Source organism: Apteryx rowi, unplaced genomic scaffold, assembly GCF_003343035.1.
Source record: "Apteryx rowi isolate R43461 unplaced genomic scaffold, aptRow1 scaffold_11, whole genome shotgun sequence".
In the NCBI taxonomy this organism is placed as follows: domain Eukaryota; kingdom Metazoa; phylum Chordata; class Aves; order Apterygiformes; family Apterygidae; genus Apteryx; species Apteryx rowi.
The window spans coordinates 7,366,340-7,380,699 of NW_020447308.1; the positions used below are offsets into that span (position 1 = coordinate 7,366,340).

Here is a 14,360-nt window from a genome sequence, read left to right on the forward strand (position 1 = left end):
CCCACCCCACTTCTCCCCCCACCCCCAAATCTGAGCAAATAGTGCCCCTGGTATTGTAAAGCTTTGAATGTTTTCACACCCCATTAATTTATTACTTCTCTTTCCTCATCTTTAAATTTTTTTTTTTTTTTTCAAAAAATTCAGACTCCCCGCTGCTACAGCGATTTTCATCTTGTTGTTAATTTTCCCTGCTCCATATGGAGCTCCAGACATTTCACCTGGAGGCTGTACTAGATTTTGCTGTAGTGATCGCACTTCCGGAGGCCAAAACTGTCATTTAAGGTTCCTGGTGCATCTGTCTACGCCAGGCTTTTCACTGGCACCGGAGAGTGTGAATAACAAATTGGATGCACCTGAGATTCAGATGATTAGTGTGTTTTGTGAATCTCAGCGACTTGTAAGCAGATAGCTCTGGGRGTGGGGAGGGCTAAACAGCTACTGTGGGTGAATCTGTGCTCACACCTTGCATTTGGGCTTCGCCGGGAAAGTGCGAGCATYCAGGCAGCCCGAATGCAGAGAGAGCGAGAGTAACAAATATTTCATCCTGCCTTGTCATTGATTAGAAAAGAGCCTTTAATTTCATTTCACCCCATGTTGTGATTAATTTGCATTCTTTGTCAGAAGTTAATGGAGTTTTTTATGGTTCACTCTGAAATCCTTGAAGACATCAGAGTTGATCTGATGTTTATACAACCGCCAGCGGAATTTTTTCATTTGATTGATGGAGAGCTTGATGTTATTCCAAACGGCTTTTTAAGCTGTTTTTAAGAATTATTTGAATAAAATGCAAGCAAGATATTGTTATAACGATCAAGATTATCTGTTAAAAATCTGTTTCAAATAAAGAACATGATAAGTAGAAAAAAGATCAAAAAGACAAGAGAAATGATGAATAGAGAAGATGATATTTGTTAAAATACATAATCCAAGTATCCAATAAGTTATTTCAAAATGTAGTGAAGGTAAGAGAGACCTTATTTTAAGGTATTTTCAACAGAGAGAGCTTATTTTTGTGGCATGATAAATAATGGAAAGGAATTAATAAAGAATTTAGTTCTAGTCAGATTTTTCCCTTCTTTTTATTCTCACAGCTTTTTCACCTTCATTTTACCAGCAATGTGCAAACCAGAGCACTGGTGTCCCTAACTCAGACAGACAAGACGGTCAGGCCTGTTAGTTCAACAAAATGATGACATATTGCTCGTCTCAGTGAAGAGGCATTCTTAAATCCCAGTGCAAAGAAAACAGAAGTGGATAATAGGAAATTTTATAGCCCAAGAAAGCATTTGCTATAGACTTGCCATTGGTTTGCTTTATAAGAAAATATACAGCCAAAAATCATCAGTGAAAGAAATTGTTTTGCTGCTCCTGTTAGTGGAAGGTTTGTACTTTTACCAGATCCCAGCGTACGAAAAGCATCAGAGAGACGATGCAGAATATGCTACRTATTGTGGGCCAGATCCTCAGCTGGAGCAAATCAGTTCTGCTCCATGGAGATCTGGGCACGATGCAGACTTGCATCAGCTTTGTTCCATAGCTCTTTTTCAGCAGGAATAGATTTTGCAAATGCTTTTTGATTTCTGATACCAAAGCTGGTTTTTGCAAGATTTTGTTTTTATCCTTTCATCAGCAAATTCTACCCTCGCTGTGATTTCTGCAAGTAAGATTTAATTATAGGTCAAAAAGCTACTACGCAAGCACTTCCATTTAAAAACAGATTAATTTATGTGCTGTATCTTAGTTTGCTAAATAATTGTATGGTTTTAAATGAAGTTGCTGCTTTCTGATCCCTGTATTAACATAGACTAAGATTCTTTTTGTTATATGTAATCCATACTATTGACCAAATTTGGCCTGGTTTCATTTAAATGTAAGCAGGTTGTCAAGAAAAAATATTTAGTTTAACTTGGCATGTAAAGTAGCCATTTTACTGTTGTTTTTTCAATTGACAGAAACGTCATTTAAGCATTCATTTATTTTGTGAGAATAAATTGAGGGTTGGTTACAGCATGTTTCCTAGCAAGAAAGAAATGTCTTTATCTTCCACATACATCATTATATCTAACCATTTAAAAGGCATTAAATACTGTTCAAATACTAATGCCAAAACAGTGATTTTTCCCAATTAAATTATTGTACAGTATCTTAAATATCAGTTTTATGAAAATATTTTTGCTTTTATAATATATTTCAGAAATTACTGATAAAGATTTTAAGTCATTTGCTATTATTTTAAACTCTATCCATTTCTTAATATAGGTTTCACTACATGTAGCATTAATTAGCTAAAATACTTTGGATATGTTTTGCTTTATTACTTTTCTCCTTAACCAGAAATAAATTTGTACTTAAATTTGATTTGTCTATTAGAAACTTGTTGTACAATCTGAACAGAGTTTCAGGTTTTCCAGAGATGTTTTCTTCTTGGAAATGGAGAGATTTAATTAGCACATATTTTGCTGTTAGCTGAATAAGTATCAAGACATATATACATTTTTTATTTTAATCTCTTTGATTAAAAAAAAAAAACATGCTTGAATACAATGCCCAAGCTTGGAAATGTAGGAAAATAGTCAATCTTGATTTTTATAATATATTTTTCTAAGCGGATTCTCAGCTTATGATCTTGCAAGACTGTTGTATATTGTTTTTGCTTTCTACCTCTAACACTTCCAGGCAGGCTGAAGTCCCGGGGATGGTGCTGCAGCTGCGCCTGGAACGCCAGGGCTGCTTTGTGTCTGCTACACGCGCTGTCTAAAAGCTCCTACCTAGGCACACTGACATCAACTTTAAACCTGTGAACGGTTCATTTTACTCCAGTGGGAAAATTAACTACCAAAGCTAATCACCCACAGGTGTAACTTTCTGGTCAGGCTACAAGTCTGTGTTTTCCAGTTAGGAGCTATGGCACTGTCACCCTTCAGAATTTTGATCATTTGAATAAGAAAATTGCTTAATGCAGCAAAACCTTTTGTTCTTACATACAGTTGTTATCTTTCCTGCCCTGTAAAGGACTGACTGTGCTGGGACCTTTTTGACTGTATAAGTTGAGCAAGATCCTGAATTGAAATGGTTTGTCATAGGAGCTACCTGCCAGAAGGGCAAAAGACATCCAGGAGGAAATATTGAAATCTCTTCTGAGGGATGTTTGCAAGTGTGTAGGCATCCCCTGCACGGGCTGGTACTTCTGTCGAATGGGAGATGTTCCGACTGTGCTTGGAAGGAAACTTCCCTCCCAGGTGCAGCTCCTGCAGCGGATGTCACTGAATAACTTAACKGAATGTAAACTTACAACCTAGGAGATCAGACTTGCCCTAGGAAGAAAGCTAGTAGTAGGTGGATTGATTTGTTTGGTTGGTTATTTTAGGTGGCCATTTACTAACTGTCAGCATATATTGGATTTACTGAACGTTTACATCTCTTTTCTGCACTCTGCGCAGGCTGTCCTGGCTGGGGTGAGAATGAGGCATGGTTCCCCCCAAGTAATCCAGGAAGGGAATCGCAGGATTTGAAATAAATGGAGGCAAGCGTGGAGCAGCGCTCTGCTCCATTTTGCCTTTTTTCTTACCAAGGCTGCAGCTGTAATGTCTCAGAAATTAATTGTGGCTCTGAGCCTGTTAGAGAAGTAGGAGTACCTGCTCCTCACACGTCCGTGATGCTGTGAGGCACTTGTGGAGACAAACRTAGCCACCCTGGAGTTTGCTCTTCCCTGCATTTATAGACTGGTAACGCAGGGCCTCTGCCAGGGGCTGAGGCCGGTGTTTCCACCCGCCCGGGATGGATATGCAGCATGCGTGACCATCCTGGACTCCTCTGCTGCATGGCGGTTACTCAGGTGGGGAAGAGCTCTGTCCTCTGGACCCAAGGCTGGAATATGAGGGAATGATTCTGAGGGCCGGGCAGGCGTTTCCCTTCCAGAGCACCTCTTCAGCGGCCAGCTCCAAGGAACAGTGTCTTTAATTCACCAAGGAGTACAACGCTGTCCAGCTATCCGTGTAGGCAAGTAAAGACCTAAGGGAAGGTGCTAATTGCCCATTGTGGTGTCTTTTATTGTCCAAACCCCCTCAGCACTCCAGTTTGGTTAGAGAACTCCACTTGTATATCCAAATTGTTGCTTCTTTGGGTTATTTAAGATCCTTTAAGATGTCCCTAGAATTATGTTTAATCTTTAGGTATGGTATGTCATTCGCAGTGATCACTATTGATTTTGCAGATCGTCAGAGAAAGCTCAGGATTTTTCTGGGTGGGTTTCAGTGACAAGTGGATGTGCTGCCTAATGCCTTAACCACTGACATTTTACCAGTTTCCTTTCAAACTAGAAGGGACTTGCAGCAACTCTACTTAAAAGGAGGATAGTCATCTACTACTCTTAAGGCTTCTGGTAGCGGAGGCTCTTGTTTCCCTAGATGATTTGTTCCTGTGCCTTGCTATGAGGAAGGTTCTCCTCCCAGCAGGATACAGTGGTTGTTGTGTGTGCAGTGAATGCGGAGAGCAGATGGGGCACTTCTTCGCAGAAGCCTTTTGCACTCCTCAAGGTGGTTATGCYGCCCCTGCTCTGTGTTTAGACTGAAGAGCCCCAGTTCTTTCAGTCTGTCCTTTCTAGATTTCGAATCATTCCTGTGGCTTTTCTTTGAACTTTCACCAGCTGACCCGCTGCTCCCTGGGTGTTCGGTGCGTGGGCACAGACACAGCCCTCCTGTGCTACATGGAAGAGGGGCAACCCCATGTGTTTTCAGACCGTACTCCTCTCTAGACATCCCACTAGGATATCTGTCCTTTTTTACATTATTCCTGCTCGGTTGTGATCAGCTGTCCTGTTCTGTAGTGTCATCCAGGTTCATCCAGTTTTCCTCGCCCATAGCTTGGCAGTCGTTTCACTAGAGTTGATAAACGTGACGTTAAGCAAGAAGACGTGGTTAGGACTGAAACCCATTCCTTTGTTAGGAATTGGCCACTCTTTGTTCTACTTAAAGCACATTTTGCGATGCTCGAAACAATGTCGGAGATAGTGGTTTCCTAAATTTACTGTCTTTCCAAAGAGGTGAAGTAAATGGGCCTTGCTTGGCCCCCATTCCTTCTGAGAAGAGGGATGTGTTAGCACTAGCATCCTGGTCATACTCCAGCATGGTGGCTGTTGTTGGCTTCTTCTACTCCCTCCATAATTTCATCAGTGTGTAGTTTTTCATGCCCAGTTTGTTGAATTGTGTTACTAAACTCCAGTAAACAGATTTCTGTGAGAAGTGGCTGCAGTTCAATGGTGGATGAAATAATCTCTCTCTATAAATTTGTTCCCAGACCTCTGGGAAAACCAGCACAATATAATTGTAAGAATATATTTAATATTAAGGTTTTTATGAATTGTCTTTTTTTTCTTTTGAAAATATTTTTTTCCTTTTTGCCCTCTCTTCTTGATGGGATGAATGAAGTTTGCCGTTTGCAAAATCCAGAGACAGTGGGTACTTTTCAGAAGTTCAGGAACAAATTAGGGAGTCAGTCTTACTGGTTTTCAGTGCTTTGACGTCCTTCAGAAGCTCAACCAACTTCTAATTTGTAAATTTAAAATTTATAAGATATACCTGAAAAAGTATCATGCTTTCATTCCAGAGGAGGAATAAAAGTCATGATAGCGAAGGCCGAATGGAGATGCAGTACACTTACAAACTGCTTTTGCTTCCTATCAGGGCAGAGACAAAGCGTGTGCTGGGCATTTGTCAGGAGGAGACGATCTTTGCTGTTTCTGCTGTTCAATAAAATTTAACCCTCATTCTTAGAGATTAAAAGTAATTTATATGTTCTTTTAAAATCACAATTGCCTGGATTAGGAAAATAAATGTTTTACTCTGAAGCCTCCCTTAAAAATCGTAGCTGTATTATTTGTATATGTATTTTTCTATAAAAAATGAAAAAAACACTAGCTTGAAAAGCGGTATATATGTAAAGAGAAAATTTGTTAACTGATATGGGAAGATCTAACCCTGGGTCACCCGCAAATCTCTCAAACAAGAGCTTCAGGGCAAGTCCTAATTCCAGAGAGTAAAAGTGAAAATTAAAGCTATAGCTAGTGACTTCTCTAAGTTACCTGGGGTGGATTCATTTGAGTTTCGTTGATTGTGCTTGTGAATATAATGTGAAGGGGATGGTAGAGGTCTTCTCAGCCACTTCCCGTCCAAAGTGTCTCCATGGAGACAGAAATATAACCTGATGGTCTGTCAAAAGTTGCTTTTCATAACCAGAGGCATTCATTAAATAGTAGATGAAGCAAGAGGCAAACTTTTGCGTTTTTAACCAACCTAAAAAATGACATTTGGAGAATAGAGTAGTTTTTCCAAATACCAGTGACTTTTCATGACCTGGGAAATAGACTGTTAATGTGATAGATTTATTTATCATTTTCTGTCCTCCTTCAAATTCTAAACTGTCATACACAGTAAATACAGAAAAAAACCCACAGTAAATAAAATACAGCTTCAAAAATATCAAATGACTGGTCTAATTCTGCAAATTCAGACTTCCAGATGTAGAGGAAAACACTTATAAAAGCTTCTGACCAACTGGATCTTCTAGTGATGATTGTGTGCACAGATCATGGGTTCACATGCACACATTCTTCATATGTGTCTGAGGGAGCAAGTTAATGGTGAAAGGCTTTAAGTGATTTTTTTGAGATGAGAATGATATCTTAATGAGTGCATCAAAGCCTTCCTTGATACTTTTAAAATGCATACTATACCTTTCTTGTCTTCCTTTTAAGCATAYGCGGTTACATCATTGAAGATTAACCTGCCTCCTCAACTTTTTGTCTCCTGACAGTGCATGAAAACCAGAATGTTAGGGCAGGAAAAAAAAAAAAAAAAAAGGGAGAAGGGGTGACCAGAAAGATAAAACAGTTTATGTTGAATACTCTTAAAACTGGTTCTTAATGTGCTATAAAACGGGATGCTTCACTTTTTCATGAACTGTGTGCAAACGGCAAAGCGTTGACTGTAAAGTTGTCTTCAGTTAGGTTTGTTTTATAGTTGCAGAGACTGTCCAATAATGTGGCCTTTGAAAAGGTAAACCACATAGTTTTAACAGTGAAAAATATGCCTAATATAAATACAGCTAAGTTCATTGCTGTTCAGAACTTGAAAAATATGACTGTAACATTACATTTTCTAGTGGAGTTAACAGAGGAACACAGTGCAGCCTTACAAGCAATGTATCTGAGAGAGAGAAAATAGGTAATACATCTAACTCGGGAGTCTCTGTGGCATTCACATAGAGAAAAGCACAGTAGCTTTATTTAATTGAGAAAATGAATCAATTACAATGATGTTGCATCATCAAATGCAAGGGAAATAGCAGATATGTCATTACATCGGGTAACAGTGTTAAAAAGTAATTGAGTGTCTTAAGCATTTTGAATCAATTCCAGGTACTGGCACAGCTACCTTAATGCAAAATTTATGAAGATGATCTCAAAATAATATGTTGCCATCAAAATTGTGTAATAAAATCTGGTAACAATGTGTGTGTGTGAGCGAGCACACGTCTCTCTCCGAAGCGAGGCCTGCTGCTCTAGTAGCGAGTTGTAATGTCACAGCAAGAATTCGGTAATACTTCTGTTTGTGTTGCCTTATTTTTATTAGAAGAATTGGGAGCTTTTATTAAAAATAATATTTAAAATCCTGTTCTCAAATTGGGTATAATTGTACCTATGTTGAATTTTAAAATTACTATATATGATCCCACTTCTATTCCTTTTCATGACAAGGCATATTTTCCCGGTACAGAAATGTGACTGACACATTAAATGTTTTGATGAAAAACTAAATCTACTCACAGGCACTAATACAAAGGAACTCAGAAGCATCTCTATTGAATATGCTGAGTCTTATTTTGTCATATAACATCTAAAAGTGAAGTATAAAAAAAGACTTTTTTTTATATCCGCAAAATGTTTTGCTTGTTAGCAAAACTGCAAATTTATTCTGTTGAACTGTAGTAGATTGAAAATGACCATTAAAAATATATTGGGGTACTTCTAGCTATTTATTATTTTCTTTTTTCCCCCCTCTGAAAAAATAGAACTATATGCAGGAAGTTTATTTGTAGATGTTTGCTGCTTATACCATATGGAAAGACCCGTGCATAATACCAGCTATTTTCCTGGTGCTGGTTTTCAGCCTACCCTATGTTACATTTTACTACCTGTAAAGCATTACTGGAGGATCATGCCTCTGGCTGGGTGTTGGGGAGAGCAAAGCCGGTGGCAGCCCTGCAACATTCGTCATCGGGGCACGGTACAAGCGAGAGTATTAAATGGAAGGGGCAAGCCAAATAACCGGCGTTAGCACAGGAGACAACGCTCTCGCTAAAGACTGCGTTCTGCTTGCGTTGTGATTAGGAGAGGATTCGTGCAACTTTGCTTATGAAAAATACGCAATTAATTTCGCAYGCCCATTAGAAATTGTATGCATATACAAATTATCGGGATAGCAGCATTCAGCCAAATGGTGTGTACGAGGTACTTGCACTGTGTTGCATTGAATTGTTTGTGTTGTAACTCTGCCTTTGTGGTTTTGGTAATCAAAAGGTGCTTTGCTGGTATGGGCCAGAACATCTTGCAGCTCTCTGTAAGCAACCGAGTGTTTCATTGCTACAAACTATGAACCACTCTACCAACCAAACTGATGATAAGAAATTCAGAAAGGCTCAGGCACAACTGGTAACAAGTCTTTCCTTTGCCATTTAAAACAATACGGAGTTCATCAAACTTCCTAGCCTCGCAGATGGCAATGCTCTATGTAGTCAAAGTAAAACTGGGTTGGAATATATAAGAAATTTGGATAAAAGTGGAGTGTTAAAGGCTTTCCTGAGTAGCAGCAGATACTTCAACCACATAATTAAAGTTTTCTTCACAAAAAAGGGATTGTGAGCTGACTCTGGCAGTGATCCAAAATTCTAATTTCTGACTATGATTTAATTTCAATTTTAAATAAATCGGTTTTTAATTTAAAAAGAGTGAGCTTCATAACATTAGCAATGATTGCAACATTAAGCCCAGTGTTCACAATCTAGCAATATAAAACATTATTTATATCTGAATCGTAAACAGCCTTTTGAAATGGATTATGGTTTTTCTTCCTATTCTAATACAACCTGGAGGGTACTAAAAAGTGTTGTGTGAAATTAACATTCTGCTGACTTTCGCCTATAAATGAGAAGCGAGCTATTAACATTTGTGTATTTTCATTATGTAAATTGTGTTAACACATGCCCACAAATTGCCACCAGCGATGCAATAATTTTCTCTCAGTGATCATAATGTGTCCAAGTGAGTCATTTTGATTATGACATGCTAATTACATATTGCCTTTTTTCAGATTCAGAAAAACCAGGGATCTTTAATGGTAAGCTTTATGAGTTCAGAAAAAAATTCACTTTTCTTTTTCCTGATGGCTGCTTCCTCTGCATGCTTGAATGCCTTGTTTTAAACTTAGCAAATTGCATTTTGAAGAAAATGCAAACCTTTAACTGCCTGTATTAGATTAGGTACCATTAGAAATAATAGAACATCCTGAGCATCAATGTTTTTATAAGAGTTTGCTGCTGTTGATTAATCTTGCTATATTTTATTGCATTAATGATTTTTTCTTTCCACTCCACTGTAAAGATATTGCATATAGGCTAATACTTTTTCCCTCTCTTTCCATTGCAGCCTCTCCAGTTATTGCAGTGCATTGTTGATGAGGTGAGTCGCCGTCTTATGTGCTTTCACTCCTAAAGTCATTCCTAATGGAGTGGAAAGCTTATATTTTGTTTCCTAATGAAGCACAATGCCCGACATCCTCAGAGCACAAGTTGCCTTGTACAGCTCGGAGCTGTCGAACATGAACTGGCCTTGTCCCACTTTATGCACTTTTTCTATTCTCAATATTGAGTCTTTGAAAAACTAATTGTCTCTAAGGCTAGTCCTTTTAGCTATTTAGGCCCTAAAGCCTGAGCCTCGTCATGTTAGTTGATCTTCTGCATTTGCCAGATGAGTTGGAACAGAGAAATTCAAGTGGGAGCATACTTTATATCAGGCATACTTAATGCATTTTAGATAAACAAAAAGGGTATTCTGAAGAGGAGATAAAACTGCAGTGTGAGGAGGAATGTATTTGAATGTTGTCTAGTCTTTTTTATTTAGTCAGATGGACAAAGTAAAAAGCTGAGGTTTAGAAAATCCAGGTGTGAACAATAGCTTTTCAGCCATTTCAACTTGGTATTTCTTCACGGAAACGCTTCTTCTGCAGCTCCACCTCCCTGTCCAAACAGAGGTAAAGCAGGGTTTCTACTCTTGGCAGGAAGGCAGTGGGGTTCAGATGCCTCTTTCAAGGCAGGCTGCTGTAAATTTTGCTTTGTTTTTAACTTGTAATAAGATGGTGCTGATAATTAATAAGTTTCATGAAGAAAAAAGTTGTAACTTTAAAGACTTATCTCAACCTCTAGCAGAACTTCATTGCTGTCTCATCAGATTGTAGCCGCTGGATGTTGACATGCCTAATGAGACTATTCAGCTAGTTCCAACCTATCCTTTATAACATGTTTGTTTAACTTGATGGGAGCTTGTAACCAGTGTGATGCCAAGCACTCTAACTCAGTTGTATCTTGATCCGTAACTGCTACTTGTATGAACTGCTAAACCTGCTGCTCTTAACTGCAGTGAACGCGCTTGTCCTTTTATTAGAGAATGACTTAATGATTTAGCTGAAAATCCTTTAAAAAGTGACGTTTGGGCCTTGATGGATGCAGTTAAATTAAAATGAACGTGTATCCCTTGTGTAAAGGGAAGGAGTTCCCTCTGTCTTGCAAGCCTCCAGCACTTACAGTAGAAGCACAGCAGTCAGCTCTATTGCCTGGCTGTTTATGATGGTCTGGTTCTTTGAGAGGTTTTTAGATCTTTCTGTTTCTTTCATCTTTTTTCATCCGTTGTTATTTATATTAAGTAGGTCCTTGGATGAGGGATGGAAATTCCAAAGTGCCAGTGCTATATATACAAGTAACAAAAAGGCCATCCCTGTCCTAAAAAGGTTAAGTTGAAGATGCTTGTATTTTTTTGTCTGTTTTGCTATTGCTAGATAAATTACTCTTAAATGGCCTGGTAGTAGTGTCTAAATCTAAGCTCAATATTATTGAAAGGAGCCCTAAAGGGCTGCACGATACAGTGGAGCTTCTTGCAGCTTTCACATCTTCTCCTCAAGATTAGTATTGCTCCGATCTTCTTACAGATACTTTGACCAAGGCTCTTGGTGTAGTGTAGTCCACAAACATCCGTGAGTGCTGTGCTAGTTTTAACRTTAGTATCTTGGTATTTACTTGTTTTAACTTATTTTATGTTCCAGGCTATGCCACTGCCCCATCACTCTCCGGAGCTGGTGGTTCAGAGTGCGCTGTGCTTGTAGGCATGTTGAGAATTTTAGGTTACAGAGCATAGCTCTGTTGAAATTTCTTTAAGTGCAACTCACTTTGTTTTGCAACACACTCGATGTCTAAATGGAAGTTGCATGCCATAACCTTTAGAGCCTGGGGGGAAGAGTGGAATGGATTGGCTCTGTAGTGTTATTTGCTTGGTACGTGTGTATCGTTAGGGCATCATTTAATAAGATATATAGTGTTTAGATAGTGGCTGTCACACCTGGAAGTGCAAATTCTTGGCATGACTGTGTCTTGGAGGACATTTATATTAAGGGTTATTGTGTTCTAGCACATGTGTAGCATTGACTTTAATAGATCCTTTCCTCCACCCCCAGCCCTGTCCCATCTATAAAGACCTCACATCTCTTTAACTTGAGACTTTTTTTTTCCCTCACTTTATATTTTGTAAGATGTGACTCTTGAGGAGTAACAGAGGGATCCACTTATTTAGCTAATTGCACTCTTTCTTCTGTGCAAGGACCTTTTGAGAGGGAGAGTCTCTTTACTATCTGGTACTGTACAGCTGCTGTTGCTACCATGAGTATTAAAGATTAGAGATGTTTAGTGTTGTAAGACTGATTATTTGGGGCCAAATTTTCCCCTCGGCTGTAGGCGGGTCCTAAAACTCACAGGAGGCAGGAGCAGAGCCCCTCTCCTGCAGCTGCTCTGTACAGCCTGTCCCCATAGGAACTCGCAGACACTGGTGCAGAATTCCCCACCTAGCTTAATGACGGGCATAACTGCTAGGAGTGATGATCTGTAGCTTCCCTTTTCCTCCAGACAGATAGAGCACAGCAGTYGTCCCATAATGGCATGGCTCCTGGTTGAGCCATAGTATCATTGGATATGGGAGGAACAACCAGCTTCTGACTTGGGATCTGTGAGGGTGGGATCAAGCTTTCTCAAGGATCTCCTGTCCCCTGCTAGCTCCATGCCATAGTAATAATTTGCTGAAGTTGTTACAGTTGAAAACTCTGGATTTTTTTTTTCTCAAGTCTCCTAATGTGTCTTTTCATGTGACAGAGAATGGTTTGGAGGTTTGGTTCTTAAAACTACGAGTAAACAACTCTGTGGAAGAGGATGTTTCTTCAAATTGGGCCTTTGCTGGCAGCATGCTTGTCCCACTTTTTCCATCTGGAGTCTGGCTGAAAACTCCAGAACCTGATACGAGGAGAACCCAGAAGTCTGTGTCTGGTGTTCCTGTACCTAATTTGTCTTTGCACCACTGCCTTTGCATAGCTTGGAGCTGCGCATATGAAGCCAAGCAGGAATTGTATCCTCAGTGTCCCGTGATGACTCCAGGCTTCTCCAGAGAGATGGGGAGGCAGGACTAGTTGATACTAATGTGGAAGACTTTCAGGGGGCGAGATGACCTTTAAATGGACCTGGAGTACCCAGGAGAAATATTATTTCATATTTTCCATTATATGAGGCCTAAATGCAGCAAATCACTTAAGCATCCATGTATGCTCATCTTTATTTATAAAAGTATGTCAACAATGAGACTTAAGCATGTACTTTGATTAATTCAATGTTGCATTATCTTTGTGATAAACTGCATATTTATGGATTTGATTAAAATATACAATTAGATTAGAAAAAAAGTGGTAATGTCTCATACTTTGGTCAGTGTGAACAGCATCATCATTTTAGGAAGTGTGTTTTGGGGAGATGGAAATTGATCCTGCTCTGTTTTTGATGTAAGAAACAGTCCAAAAAATGCAGGGTTTTTTTTTCCCTTTGAAATGCAATAAACTGAAATTAACACAGTTTGGTTTTAAAAATGATAAAACTGAAGTAACATTAAGCCCTTGATTCTTTTTAGTAGTTACTTATTATATTGGCAATCATTGTTTTTTCAGAACTATTACACATTCCACCAAAACACAGCAGTAATCCAAAAGTTAATGTTCTGTTCATTCATAATTATCTTTAATTCTTAAGATTTATTGATGACTGAACTACTTAAGAGGTTGCTTTTGTATGGCATAGGTATCCTGGACTTTTCACAGACTCTGTAAGGTGACACACTGTAGAGTAAAAACTGTCCATGGAAATTTTTAGATGTTCTGCAGTAATAAGATTTTTTGGAGTTGTTTTCCAAGTCACCATGAAATATATGATACATAGCAGGTCACTTTGGCAGTTTCAAAAGTCTGTTTTTTCATTCCCTAGAACTTAAATTTACTTGCCGAAAATCTGCAGAATAAGTAATTTGGAAAGCATTGTAAACTGGGTCTGACAAATTTTTGGTAAATTATGTTATTGGATTTTTTATGACGTTGGTTCTGGGATTTTTTTTTAAACACCAAAATTAGTGCAAAGCATTGTGAGAGTAGGATATATGCCTGCCAGGACCTTTATTTTTTAACATGTGGTAACTTACAGTGAAATCTGATCCAGCTACAAATAAGACACGCTCATTTAAGCAACAGTCCTAATCATAGTGGCTTCTCCCACCATGAGAAGACTTCTGCTTCTGGTCCAAAGAGGAGCATAGAATGGTTGTTAATGTAGTTCATCCCACAGTACAGCCAGCAATAAAGACAGTCTGCTGTTATTTGAGAGTTGAGAGTAATTTAATATTCTAGCACTCAACTTAGTTCGTCTCCAACTCACCGAAATGTTATATGGAAAGCACTGTGCAGTGCAGATGAATCCCTCCTGGGAAGGACATGCATCTCTTGCTGTGCATGCAGTCTTTCCAGAAACACTCTAACACGAAGGAGAATGGAGTCCTGCTGGAAGCAGGAACCATTCCTGGCTTGGAAGATGTCCTAGACATGGCCCTATGTTTCATGATCATGCAGCCAAAGCATTTGCAATAGAATCTACTCACCAACAGGATCATGCTGCAAAAGCTCTGGGTGAATTAAAAAGAAAAGAAAAAAGAAAAAAAAAGAATTGTGTCTGGCCTT

The 14,360-nt window shown here is 38.9% G+C and overlaps 1 protein-coding gene across 10 annotated transcripts in view; it reads left to right on the top strand.

Moving 5' to 3' along the window:
- Positions 1-14,360, top strand: part of MAP2K5 (mitogen-activated protein kinase kinase 5) — a 146,007-nt gene that overhangs the window by 96,912 nt on the left and 34,735 nt on the right. For 6 of the 10 annotated variants that reach the window (XR_003254839.1, XR_003254840.1, XR_003254844.1 and 3 more), the window contains 2 exons: positions 9,366-9,392; positions 9,701-9,733. Coding sequence is in view for 7 of the 10 variants with exons in the window: in XM_026073797.1 (XP_025929582.1) it covers positions 9,366-9,392; positions 9,701-9,733 (60 nt within the window). In the remaining 3 variants the exon portion in view is untranslated. Of the gene's footprint in view, positions 1-9,365; positions 9,393-9,700; positions 9,734-12,465; positions 13,024-14,360 lie in introns of those variants that run through there. The other 4 variants (XM_026073858.1, XM_026073842.1, XM_026073850.1 and 1 more) reach the window with 4 other exon arrangements.